Here is a 13172-nt window from a genome sequence, read left to right on the forward strand (position 1 = left end):
TTTCAAGAAAGCTTACAACCTGTAATGATCACACGGCCACCTCAACACCATCGGAGCTACTGCAACCCCTGACCTACTGCCTCCTTCCCCATACTCCTGTATAATGTAAGCCTGCAAGGGCAGGGTCCTCTTCCTCTGTATCAGTCTGTCATTGTTAGTTTGTTTACTGTATGTGATATTTGTATTTTGATGTAAGTGATTTGTATTTTTATGTAACCCCTTCTCATGCACAGCACAATGGAACTAATGGTGCTATATAAATAAATATTAATAATTATTCTAAGTGGTAAGTGTGGAAAAATCCAGGCACCGCTCATCACCTGCCCAATACAATTCCAACAGTGAAACATGGTGGTGGCATCTGGTTGCAATTGAAGGAAACATGAATGCAGCCAAGTACAGAGATATCCTGGATGAAAACCTCTTCCAGAGTGCTCTGGACCTCAAACTTGGCTGAAGGTTCACCTTCCAACAAGACAATGACCCTAAGCACACAGCTAAAATAACAAATGAGTGACTTCAGAACAACTTTGTGACCATTCTTGACAGGCCCAGCCAGAGCCCTGACCTAAACCCAATTGAGCATCTCTGGAGAGACATGAAAATGGCTGTCCACCAATGTTCACCATTCAACCTGACAGAACTGAAGAGGATCTGCAAAGAAGAATGGCAGAGGATCCCCAAATCCAGGTGTGAAAAGCTTGTTGCATCATTCCCAAGAAGACTCATGGCTGTACTAGTTCAAAAGTGTGCTTCTAATCAATACTGAGCAAAGGGTCTGAATACTTATTATTATGAGATATTTCAGTTTTTATTTTTTAATAAATTTGCAAAAATTACTACATTTGTTTTTTTCCAGTCAAGATGGGGCACAGAGTGTACATTCATGTGAAAAAAATGAACTTTTTAGAATTTACCAAATGGCTGCAATGAAACAAAAAGTGAAAAAATTAAAGGTGTCTGAATACTTTCCATACCCACTGTGTGTGTATATACTGTATGTGTATATATATATATATATATATATATATATATATATATATATATATATATATATATATATATATATATATTGTAGGGGATTCACTCGCTCAGGTGCATAGGAGGAAACAGGAGGCACATTCTCTTCAGCGTTCATGTAGGTTTATTCACTCTATAAACCATTTAAGTCAGCGAAACAAAGGCAAACAGTCTTACATCAGACGGATAAGTCCTCAGTGTCCATAGTAGAGCTCCGCTCTCCCTCAGACCTGTAGGCATACAGGCTGTGCCATGTCCAGCACGTAGGCTCTCCAGCCTAAATATGGTCTCTGTGTGCTTCTAGGACGTCTGTCCCCACTTGGAACCATCCAACACACAGGCCACTCTGCAGTGTCCAGCCAAGACACATGGAAGTGTGTCCACTCTGACAGAGTTCCAAACACTCACCAGCATGTGCCAAACACACCTCCATTATGTAGCCTAAAACCACACCCAGGTACCTGTCACATGATTAGACATGTGGTTCTGACATCACCACAGGTCCTGAAACAAACATAGATAGGCAAGGTTATGCCCCTTACCCAGGGGTGAGGTATATGGGTAGCCAGACCCTCCCATCTCTCATAGCTACCCGTAACCCGGACCCAAATATACTTAAACACTTCCTTATTGCTTTATGTGCATTACAGAAAACACTCCGGGTTACATCACAGCGACAAGCCTTCTCTGTGATACATACCTCCCGTCGACTATACAACCTTTAGCCACGCTACAATATATATATATTGTGAGGTTCCAAGGGGAGAAGTACTAGAAAACAGATATGTTTCTCCCCGTTTCATTTCATATGTATCACGGTATTGATTGTGAAGCTGTTTATTTCACTGTAATCCGCTCCTGGTTTCTTTAGTGATCAGCCTGAAAGGCTGGAAGGCTTCCCTTCCACACATGCAATCCAGCTTTTGACTCCTGACTGCTTCAGCTGATATAATCAGGAACTGCTGGGATCTCATTCTCTCATCTGCTGGTCTGGGAAGCTGACACAGTAAGGCTGCACGAACTTCTTTGTTGTTGTGTAGGTTTATTTTGTAGTTAGAATCTTATTGTTAGTTAGTGGCCTTATATATTTTATTTCATGTTTGGCACGTGTAACATTGTACGGCAAATGTGTACAATAAATACACCTGACACATACCTGTGAGGAACTCGCTAGCCTGCTATTGTCTGTTGTGACTCCATAGCCACCTGCTTGGGCCAAAGCAAAGATCCCTGCTGAGCTATATTCCCACAATATATATATATATATATATATATATATATATATATATATACACATATATATATATATATATTGGTAGAGCGGCTCACTCGGCTGCACATGGAGGTAGACACTGGTACAGTTTAAGAACTTCCTTGGGTTTATTGTAGACAGCATAAAACCAGGTGTGGAAAAGAAAGCCACACTGTCTCCCCTGCTGCCATTTCCCATGGTGGCCTACAATTCTCCCATTCTCCGAGACCCACAAACAGAAGTGGTGGTGGAGTCGGCATACTCCTGTCCCCACAATGCACCTTCCAGGTTATCCCCCCAGTTCCATCACTCTCATTACCTTCTTTTGAGGTCCACACCATCAGGCTCTTTCAACCCATCTCCCTCAGAGTAGCGGTCATATACCGGCCCCCAGGCTTGCTCACCCACTTTCTGGACCATTTCTCTGCCTGGCTGCCGAACTTCATGTCCTCAGAACTCCCAACCCTTATCCTGGGAGACTTCACCATCCCCATTAACAGCCCCACTTTCACATCTGCATTCCAGCTTCTATCACTAACCACTTCTCTAGGCCTCTCACAGCTATCAACCTCTGAAACACACAAAGACGGTAACACACTCCTACCTACCACACATTCAGAAATCTACACGCCATTATCTCTCATACACTTTCAGACTCCTTACACGTATCACTGTCCCCAATCTCCTCTTTTTCCTGTCCTGATCTGGCTGTACATCACTACAATGACACTCTTAGAAGCACCCTTGACCAAGATGCGCCACTCAATCTCAGGACCTCCAAACACAGAGTAAAACAGCCCTGCATTTCCCCTGACTCACTCTCCACATTTGATCCCATCACAGAAGAAGAAGTCTCCAGGCTCTTCTTTTCTTCTCGTCCGACTACATGCACTACTGACCCCATTCCCTCACACCTACTCCAGTCGTCACAACTCACCTAACTACAATCTTTAATCTCTCCCTCTCCTCTGGCATTTTGCCCTCCTCCTTCAAACACTCTATCATTACTCCATTACTAAAGAAACCCTCTCTCCATCTATCCTGCACAAATAACTGCAGACCAGTCTCCAATCTCCCCTTCATCTCTAAACTCTTGGAGCACCTGGTCTACTCCTGCTTTACCAGTTACCTCTCCACTCACTCCTTCCAAGACACTTCAGAGTCCAATGACCTTCTGACAGCAAAGTGTAACAGTGACCACACTCTGCTCATTCTTCTCAACCTTTCTGCAGCTTTCGACACTGTTGACCACCATCTCCTACTGTCTAAGCTCCAGTCACTAGGCATTAAGGACACTGCTCTCTCCTGGTTCTCTTCCTATCTTTCTGACCACTCCTTCAGTGTATGGTTCGTTGGCTCCACTTCGTCCCCTCTTCCTCTCACTGTTGGGGTACCTCAGGGCTCAGTCCTTGGCCCACTTCTCTTCTCCCTCTACACAGCCCCAATTGGACAGACTATCAGCAGATTTAGCTTTCAGTACCATCTTTATACCAATGACACACAACTATGTATGTCATCCCCTGACCTTACTCCTTCTGTACTACAGAACGCCAGTGACTGTCCGCAGTCTCCAACATCATATCCGCTCTCTATCTGAAACTCAACCTCTCCAAAACTGAACTTCTTCTGCTCCCACCATCTACTAACCTCCCTAAACCTGACATTTCCCTCTCTGTGAGTGGCACCATAAGAACACCCCGTCAACAAGCGCGCTGTCTGGCTGTTATGTTTGACTCCGATCTCTCCTACACATCCCATATGCAATCTCTTGCCCGCTCTTGCCGCTTACACCTAAAGAACATCTCTAGAATCCGCCCTTTACTCACCATGGAAACAACAAAAACCCTCACTGTCACCTTGATCCACTCCAGCGCGGATTACTGTAACGCTCTATTAATTGGCCTCCCCCTCTCTCAACTTTCCCCTCTCCTGTCCTTAATGCAGCAGCCAGGGTCATCTACTTGGCTAATCGGTATTCAGATGTGTCTGCTCTTCACCAGTCGTTACACTGGCTGCCCATTCATTGTAGGAGCCAATTCAAAAGTATTTGTTCTCACCCACAAAGCTCTTCACAGTGCAGCACCCCCTTACATCTCCTCCCTTATTTCTGTCTATCGGCCTAGACGACCGCTGCACTCTGCAAATGACTTTTGACTAACCTCTGCACTAACCTGTACCTCCCACTCCCGTCTCCAAGACTTCTCCCGCTCTGTGCCAATCCTCTGGAATGCTCTACTCCAAGAAATTAGGACCATCCACAATTTGCATAGTTTTAGGCACGTCCTCAAAACATATTTGTTCAGAGCGGCCTATCACGTTCACTAATAAAATTCATTTTAGGTGTAAGGGCACTTATGTAGCCCAATTCACTATCTCCAATTATCCCCCATCCCCTGAAGATGGCTGGATCATCATTGTAAATACATCATTGTAAATAAGCTCCTGTACTTTGTATCTCTCCCACCTCATTGTAGATTGTAAGCTCTCACGAGCAGGGTCGTCTCATTGTGCTTAAATTATGGTATTGTTAACATTGTTACTTATGACTTGTGTTTGAAACTGTTAAACTGTAAAAAGCTGCGGAATATGTTGGCGCTATATAAATAAAGATTATTATTATCCCTCTGGGCAAAACAGAAAAACAAAACAAAATGATGGCAGAACAGGCAGAGTCCTTCTGTGAGCGGGGTTCCTCCTGCTCACGGCTGCCAGGACACACACGGTTCAGGTTCACTATTCCATGCAGCACTCTCCTGCAGTGCTCTTTCTCCAGGCTACCACACCGAACATCGAGGCTATGTGCCCACGTTGCGGATTTCTGTGCGGATTTTTCCGCTCAGTTTTTTAAAAATCCGCAGGTAAAACACAGTGCGGATTTACCGCGGATTTCCAGCATTTTTTGTGGCGATTTCACCTGCATTTTAATACCTGTGGATTCCTATTGAGGAGCAGGTGTAAAACGCTGCAGAATCCGCACAAAGAATTGACATGCTGCGGAAAATAACCCGCAGTGTTTCCGCGCGTTTTTTTCCTCAGCATGTGCACTGCAGATTTTTTTTCCATAGGTTTGCATGGTACTGTTAACCGCATGTAAAACTGCTGCGAATCCGCAGCATCCAATCTGCTGCGGATCCACAGGCAAATCCACAACATGTGCACATAGCGTGAAAGTTATTTCCTTCAGCCATTTAAGCTCAGACCATGTGACTACTCAACCACGTGACTGATCACATGACTGTGACCTCACCCAGGTCCAGTCAGAACACAGTAGTGATAGCTCTGTAGGGGGAGATATAGGGGGACAGTCTCCCACCCACTCTATGATTGTCCACCTAGAAACCAGCCCATAAAGTAACTTAACCCTCGCAGCACTTACTGTGCTGGAGGAAGCTAACTCTGACTTTTATATCACTGACACCATTAGGCATAGTAAAACATATCTCCCCTCTATTACATTACCAGTGACTCTATCACAATATATATATATATATATATATATATATATATATATATATATATATATATATATATATATATATATATATATATATATATCTATATATACAGTGGGGCAAAAAAGTATTTAGTCATTCAGCAATAGTGCAAGTTCCACCACTTAAAAAGATGAGAGGCGTCTGTAATTTACATCATAGGTAGACCTCAACTATGGGAGACAAACTGAGAAATAAAAATCCAGAAAATCACATTGTCTGTTTTTTTATCATTTTATTTGCATATTATGGTGGAAAATAAGTATTTGGTCAGAAACAAACAATCAAGATTTCTGGCTCTCACAGACCTGTAACTTCTTCTTTAAGAGTCTCCTCTTTCCTCCACTCATTACCTGTAGTAATGGCACCTGTTTAAACTTGTTATCAGTATAAAAAGACACCTGTGCACACCCTCAAACAGTCTGACTCCAAACTCCACTATGGTGAAGACCAAAGAGCTGTCAAAGGACACCAGAAACAAAATTGTAGCCCTGCACCAGGCTGGGAAGACTGAATCTGCAATAGCCAACCAGCTTGGAGTGAAGAAATCAACAGTGGGAGCAACAATTAGAAAATTGAAGACATTCAAGACCACTGATAATCTCCCTCGATCTGGGGCTCCACGCAAAATCCCACCCCGTGGGGTCAGAATGATCACAAGAACGGTGAGCAAAAATCCCAGAACCATGCGGGGGGACCTAGTGAATGAACTGCAGAGAGCTGGGACCAATGTAACAAGGCCTACCATAAGTAACACACTACGCCACCATGGACTCAGATCCTGCAGTGCCAGACGTGTCCCACTGCTTAAGCCAGTACATGTCCGGGCCCGTCTGAAGTTTGCTAGAGAGCATTTGGATGATCCAGAGGAGTTTTGGGAGAATGTCCTATGGTCTGATGAAACCAAACTGGAACTGTTTGGTAGAAACACAACTTGTCGTGTTTGGAGGAAAAAGAATACTGAGTTGCATCCATCAAACACCATACCTACTGTAAAGCATGGTGGTGGAAACATCATGCTTTGGGGCTGTTTCTCTGCAAAGGGGCCAGGACGACTGATCCGGGTACATGAAAGAATGAATGGGGCCATGTATCGTGAGATTTTGAGTGCAAACCTCCTTCCATCAGCAAGGACATTGAAGATGAAACGTGGCTGGGTCTTTCAACATGACAATGATCCAAAGCACACCGCCAGGGCAACGAAGGAGTGGCTTCGTAAGAAGCATTTCAAGGTCCTGGAGTGGCCTAGCCAGTCTCCAGATCTCAACCCTATAGAAAACCTTTGGAGGGAGTTGAAAGTCCGTGTTGCCAAGCGAAAAGCCAAAAACATCACTGCTCTAGAGGAGACCTGCATGGAGGAATGGGCCAACATACCAACAACAGTGTGTGGCAACCTTGTGAAGACTTACAGAAAACGTTTGATCTCTGTCATTGCCAACAAAGGATATATTACAAGTATTGAGATGAAATTTTGTTTCTGACCAAATACTTATTTTCCACCATAATATGCAAATAAAATGATAAAAAAACAGACAATGTGATTTTCTGGATTTTTTTTTCTCAGTTTGTCTCCCATAGTTGAGGTCTACCTATGATGTAAATTACAGACGCCTCTCATCTTTTTAAGTGGTGGAACTTGCACTATTGCTGACTGACTAAATACTTTTTTGCCCCACTGTATATATATATATATGTCATTAGTTCCCATTCACCTTACTATGATAATGCTTTATGCCATATTATATATATATATATACTGTATATATATATATATATATATATATATATATATATATATATATATATATATATATATATATATATATATTCAGTTTAACCTGGCTATGTGAGGGTTCTTTGCCACTCTCTTTGTCTTTTGTTTCAATTTTTAATATGAATTTCTAAGATTGATTTGTTACAATAAAAATCATACCTTATCAAACATACAGCTTTATACTTCCTTTTATTTTTCGGTTTTGTTATTGCACACTTGGAAGTACTGTGGTATAGGCCGCCTTATTTTTGGACAAATTTTAATAATGGTGTCTATGATCATGGGTGTAGTCATCAGAGGAGCAGACATAGCATTTGCTATTGGGACCAACAACTATGGGGCCATTTCTACTCTTATAAAAGGTGCAGTTAGTAAAGAGTATGACGGGGGAAGGCTCCGTGGTTATCTCTACGGTGTGCATTATCCCTTCTCTGAGCCTTCTCTTACTTTTTGCTGTATTCCTGTGCTGTGACATCACTGATGATATGTGTACATTTTACCTGTACGTGACTAAGTGGATGGACCTTTTTTGCATGTGTTATTCCAGTGCGATGATGGTGTGTACTGTTCCTCTTCTGTGACATTAGGGTGTAATTCCTGTCTTTAACATTAATGCGCAATGTGCGTATATTATGGTTACTAGTTACATCCTTATGTAGATTTTCAAAGATTTTAGCAGCATTGTCCTGCACATATCAGACTACAAGCATTATATAGAAATAAACAGCATCGTTCTCAGTCATCAATTCCAATCTCGGCCATAATTGACAATACATTTGTTGCTTTGAGCGCCGTTTCAGGCAACGCACCAAAGTAAACCACATTGGCAGCTTTTAATTAATACTTGTAGTTTTTGTATTTTTTTTTTCCTTAATTATTATTTGTTCTATTAAGACTGAAGCACTGAATATAAGGGCTCTTTCAGAGGTCAGTGTGTCCGGTACGTTTGGTGACAGTTTTTACATGTACCGGAGGCACTTTCACATGTAGACACAGTCAAGTGAATGGGTCTGTGCACTTCAGTTTGTTTCCACAGACCATGTATCCGTGGGCAAAATACACTGATATGAGCACTTTTTTTTAACAGCAGAACGGGCCGCAAAATGTCCCGCACATGTTCACACCGATGACACACGCGCTATAAATAAATAAATGTAAAATACCGTATAACGTGGGATTCCCCTGTAGCTTTGATAACTAGCCAGACAAGGGGCTACAACCCTCAGCTGTCAGTGTTAGCAAGGCTGGTAATCAAGAATAAAGGGGTTACCACGCTGCAATTTTTAATTATTTATGCCCAATGCAAGTGTCAACACAGCCTTAGCGCTACTGACCTGTATCTTTGGTAGTCATCTTCATCATTCTCAGTGCTTACAAGTTCATTGGGACAAGCCTGGTTTCCAAGCAAGCTGAGATATTCCAGGGCTGGAGCTGATGTAGCTAACGTGTCCAAAAGGTAGTCCAGCTCAGTCAGGTACTGCACGAAATGTTAAGTCAATGCAATCATGTCATTATACAATATGCTACATTGTTATTTGTTATTTACTTTATTAAAGGGTTTGGTAGAAAAATCATAAATATGGCTGCCCAGATAGTCACTTCTCTTCATCAGTTGTGTCATTTTTTTATGCTTCTCAACATAGAAATTGCAATATCACGAAGAAAAAGCTGTGAAGTTATGGAAATCACAGGATGGACACACATCTTAATGATCTGCAAATGATGAAATAATAGAAACACTATTTTCAAATCATCTTGATTTATTCAATCCCCTCACTTACACAAGTTGTCTCATATTATGGATGTCGGAGGGTGGTTATGCCACCCTGAAAGCACTTGAAAAAATCATCAAGATCCACTGCTGGCAGATCCCATTACAATTGCTGACTAGTGACATCCCAGATGTGCTTGTGTGGAGCCCCTGAAGGCCCAGTCGCCACAGAGATACTGCACCTCAGCCAGAAGTATGGTATTCAACTCTCGGGTAAGGAGGAGGCCCTGTACAGAACCCCACACTAGCATCCAACACTAGACACTTCAGTCAGGGCACCTGGGCTTACCCTTAGGGAGGATGACCTCATCCCAGGCTGGAGGGGGGGTATATGGGTGGAGGGTGTGGGTGGAGACAGAGAGTCTGCAGTGAGAAAGAGAGGAGAGCAGACGTGAGAGAGAGAGGAAGCAGAAGGATCAAGACAGACAGAAAGGAGTTCCCAAAGAGAGGGAGCTGAAGGAAAGTGAAACTACAGAAAGAAGAGAAGGAAGGGGTCCTAGAGGCATGGGTAGTGAGAAGTCCACCCATGGGGCTCACATTCACACTGACCATCATCAGGTGGAGGGACCAGCTCGCAGTTAGGAGATCGGCCCCATTCTAGTGGAGAAACTAAGGACTCAGCTAGATAACCGGAGGCTGTGGCTTTTGCAAGAAGCACAACCACATCTGCACACATTCACTAAAAAGGCGGCCATATAGGATCCAGGGGGACTTAGAGCTCGCCGCCTGACAAGATCCATGGCTGCTGGTTTGGGACACTGTGTGGCAGGCGCAGGGCAGGAGAGGTGAGTGCCAGTGCAGAGAGATGGTCAGGAATGGATCATAGAAAGGGGGTCCTGGAAGGTGCACCCAATTTGCTTGAGAGCTGGCTGGAAACTGTACCCCGCTGTGTCCTCACACTTATTTACTGCACCATCCGCCCTGCACTACATCCATCATCAGCATCTCCATCTTTTACAACCTAAGTGCCCAGGGACTCAAGCTCTACCTGTGGAGAGCTGTACCAACTCTGCTGCATCACCATCAGCCCCAGCGGTCTCTTTAAGTATCATCAGCTAACATCTCCTATTTCCCAAGTACCACAGGTGGCATCACGAACAATTCCCCAATTCCCCTATAAACTATTCCCCTTTCATTACATTGACTCTTTTATTGGATGCCCAGGGCCATGGACCGGGTCACTGCTGCTGTGATACATCCCTTTAAGAACCGGACCAGTACCGAATAAACCCACGGATCTGGTGGGCGCTCCATAGAAATATTTGTATCACTGAGTCCACAACTAAATCAATGTAACACCGAACTATAATTGTACCTGGAATGAAGACTGTAGGGGACTGACTACTGTACATTATGACACCAAACATCTCATTCTTAGGAGTAGGGCTAGCGTGACGTTACCCACGTAGTCTCCAGAGTCCAGACCAATCTCCGATTATCATTGTGTCCAAGAAAAAGCAGGGTTCATCCCTAAAGAGGACAGACCTCCATTCCAGCTTGGCATATCATTATCATTTCTGTTGATACTGTGATTTCCATAAGTCCACAATTTTCTCTTTTTGGTGTTAAATGGAGCCGAGGTTTACTACCAGATACATGCCATGGACAAGTATTGTGCTTGCCAATGACATGTAGCAGAGATGAAATACCAGATGCATCCAATCCCATCTCATGTATTTTTAATCTCAAATATCCCTCTGCCAACAACCATTATTAGAAGATTTTTTAATACAATATTGTGTTTGTATCGTCTGACATTGTGATACTTTAGGTCTATGGTGTTAAATTGCTGGCCTATCCTCAGTGTTGCCAGAACTCAGGAGAGCACTGCATCACCTGTGACGTTCCTACATATGGCTTATCCTTACTAGAGTTAATATGTAATATATAAAAGAGCAGACATGAATAGTGACATGAAAAATCTCTGAGATAGTTTACAACTTTCTGCACTGATCTACTGTTATCTAATCAATACTGCTTTATAAGCACAGGCTGTTTACTGCAAAATATTATGCTTGCTCCTATATATATATATACTGCATACTGGTATTTTACCACCAGAGGGCACATGCGCAGACAAATAAACAGTTTTTTTTTTTTTTTTTACCTTTACGTCATTATAGACAGAATTTTAATATTTGATTTGTTTTTACTTTACAAGTGAAAGGACTAATTCATAATTGCTAATATTTATCCAAAGTGATAACTTTGTTTTTATTCATCTTGCGACTGATGTCTCTCTCTAGGTGTAACATAACATTACCCAGAATCTTATGCAAACTTTCTTTAATTCTGTTAAGGAAGAATTTACAGCAAAACACTTAGTGTTACAATATTGGTAGTATTGCAGAACTGCAGAAAGCACAGGGTTAACACAGAGGCTCTCATGTTAACCTAAAATGTCAATGGGGAAGTCCAATACTGCTAACTCCTTTCTTATTGCTAAAGTTCCCCAGATAAAATAATTAAAAAAACATATACTCACTTCCCGGATTGGCACTAATGAAAGCTGAAACCAATCAGCAGTCGTAACATAAGAATGTCATGTGACCGCTGGGAGACACAGCGCACAAAATGCTGGAAGGGTGCCGGACCAGGAGGTGATTATTTGTTAGTTTTTTTTTTATTTTATCGGGAGAATTTAAAATGGCTGTCATTTGTAAATGTAAAGCTGAAGAGCTACAATTGAGGACATTGGGGCTTAACTCTTTCCCAACATCGAATTTTTTTTTTATGTTTTCGTTTTTGCTTTTTCCTCCACTTCTTCCAAGAGCTATGACTTTTATATTTTTCTTTCCACACAGACACTTTTAGGCATAGACTACTTTTCTTTCCACATAGTGTTCTGGAAAATGGGAATTAAATTCCAAGTACAGTGATATTGTGGAACAAAAGAAATTCTGCCATTGTTTTCTGGGAATTGATTTTACGGTATACTGTACATTGTGTGGTAAAAATGACCTACAAAAATTATTCTGTTCCTCAGTACGATTATAGCAATGCCAAACTTATCCAGGTTTTTTTTATTATTTTAGTGGTGAAAAAAATTATTTGATCGTGTCGCCATTTTCCAATTATGCAAATTGTCTCTTCAGAGAGGAAGAGAACTAGAACTCTAGTGCTACCTATTGGAAGGTAGCAATCCTACAAGTCAATGTCGACCCTTTAACAAACCATGTCATGTGACTTAGGATTAGTATTGAGCATTCCGATACCGCAAGTTTTGGGTATCGGCCGACATTTGCGGTATCGGAATTCCGATACCGAGTTCCGAAACTTTCAGTATATCGGATACCGGAATCGGAAGTTCCCATAATTCAAAGAGCCAGAATTCAGCCAATGAGGAATCATTAGAAGTGTGGGCACATCCTGTTCTGCATGGTAGGCATGTAACTACTGGCATGGCTGTGATTGGCTGCTGAAATGAGGTCATGATGCAGTATAAAAGTCGCCACTGCCATTTTGGGTTCACTCTGGTGTGAATTCAGTTAGCGACAGGACGCTGTGTTCTGACTGAGGGCCAGTTTTGGGATAGCGATTTGCTTCATTGTGCTTTACCCAGGCTAATTTAGCAACCGCTGTGTGAGAACCTTGTTTTTGCCTTGCAGCGCTGTTCACGGCTGTCTGCAAGGTCTCTGTGTGTGTGAGTGCAGCTCACTCTGTAGTCTGGTCTGCAGCCACCGCTGGTTGTAGTCAGCTCAGTGTGCGTCACTGCCTCATATGGTTCCATTGTCCATTTTTCAATTAGTGCAGCCTGCTGCACATTTTTTCAAATTTATCCTATTAGTGGCTTTCCATCCGTATCCTGCTAGATTGTGATAAAACACTATATAGGATTACATAGAGGAGCATTTTTTGGCCTTG

The 13172-nt window shown here is 42.4% G+C and overlaps 1 protein-coding gene across 3 annotated transcripts in view; it reads right to left on the bottom strand.

Moving 5' to 3' along the window:
- LRMDA (leucine rich melanocyte differentiation associated) overlaps positions 1-13172 on the bottom strand; it is a 2082283-nt gene that overhangs the window by 844569 nt on the left and 1224542 nt on the right. For all 3 annotated transcript variants that reach the window (XM_077259443.1, XM_077259442.1, XM_077259444.1), the window contains exon 4: positions 8872-9011. In XM_077259443.1, coding sequence (XP_077115558.1) covers positions 8872-9011 — 140 coding nt within the window. The remainder of the gene's footprint in view (positions 1-8871; positions 9012-13172) is intronic.

Source organism: Ranitomeya variabilis, chromosome 4 (genome assembly GCF_051348905.1).
Source record: "Ranitomeya variabilis isolate aRanVar5 chromosome 4, aRanVar5.hap1, whole genome shotgun sequence".
Classification (NCBI taxonomy): Eukaryota; Metazoa; Chordata; class Amphibia; order Anura; family Dendrobatidae; genus Ranitomeya; species Ranitomeya variabilis.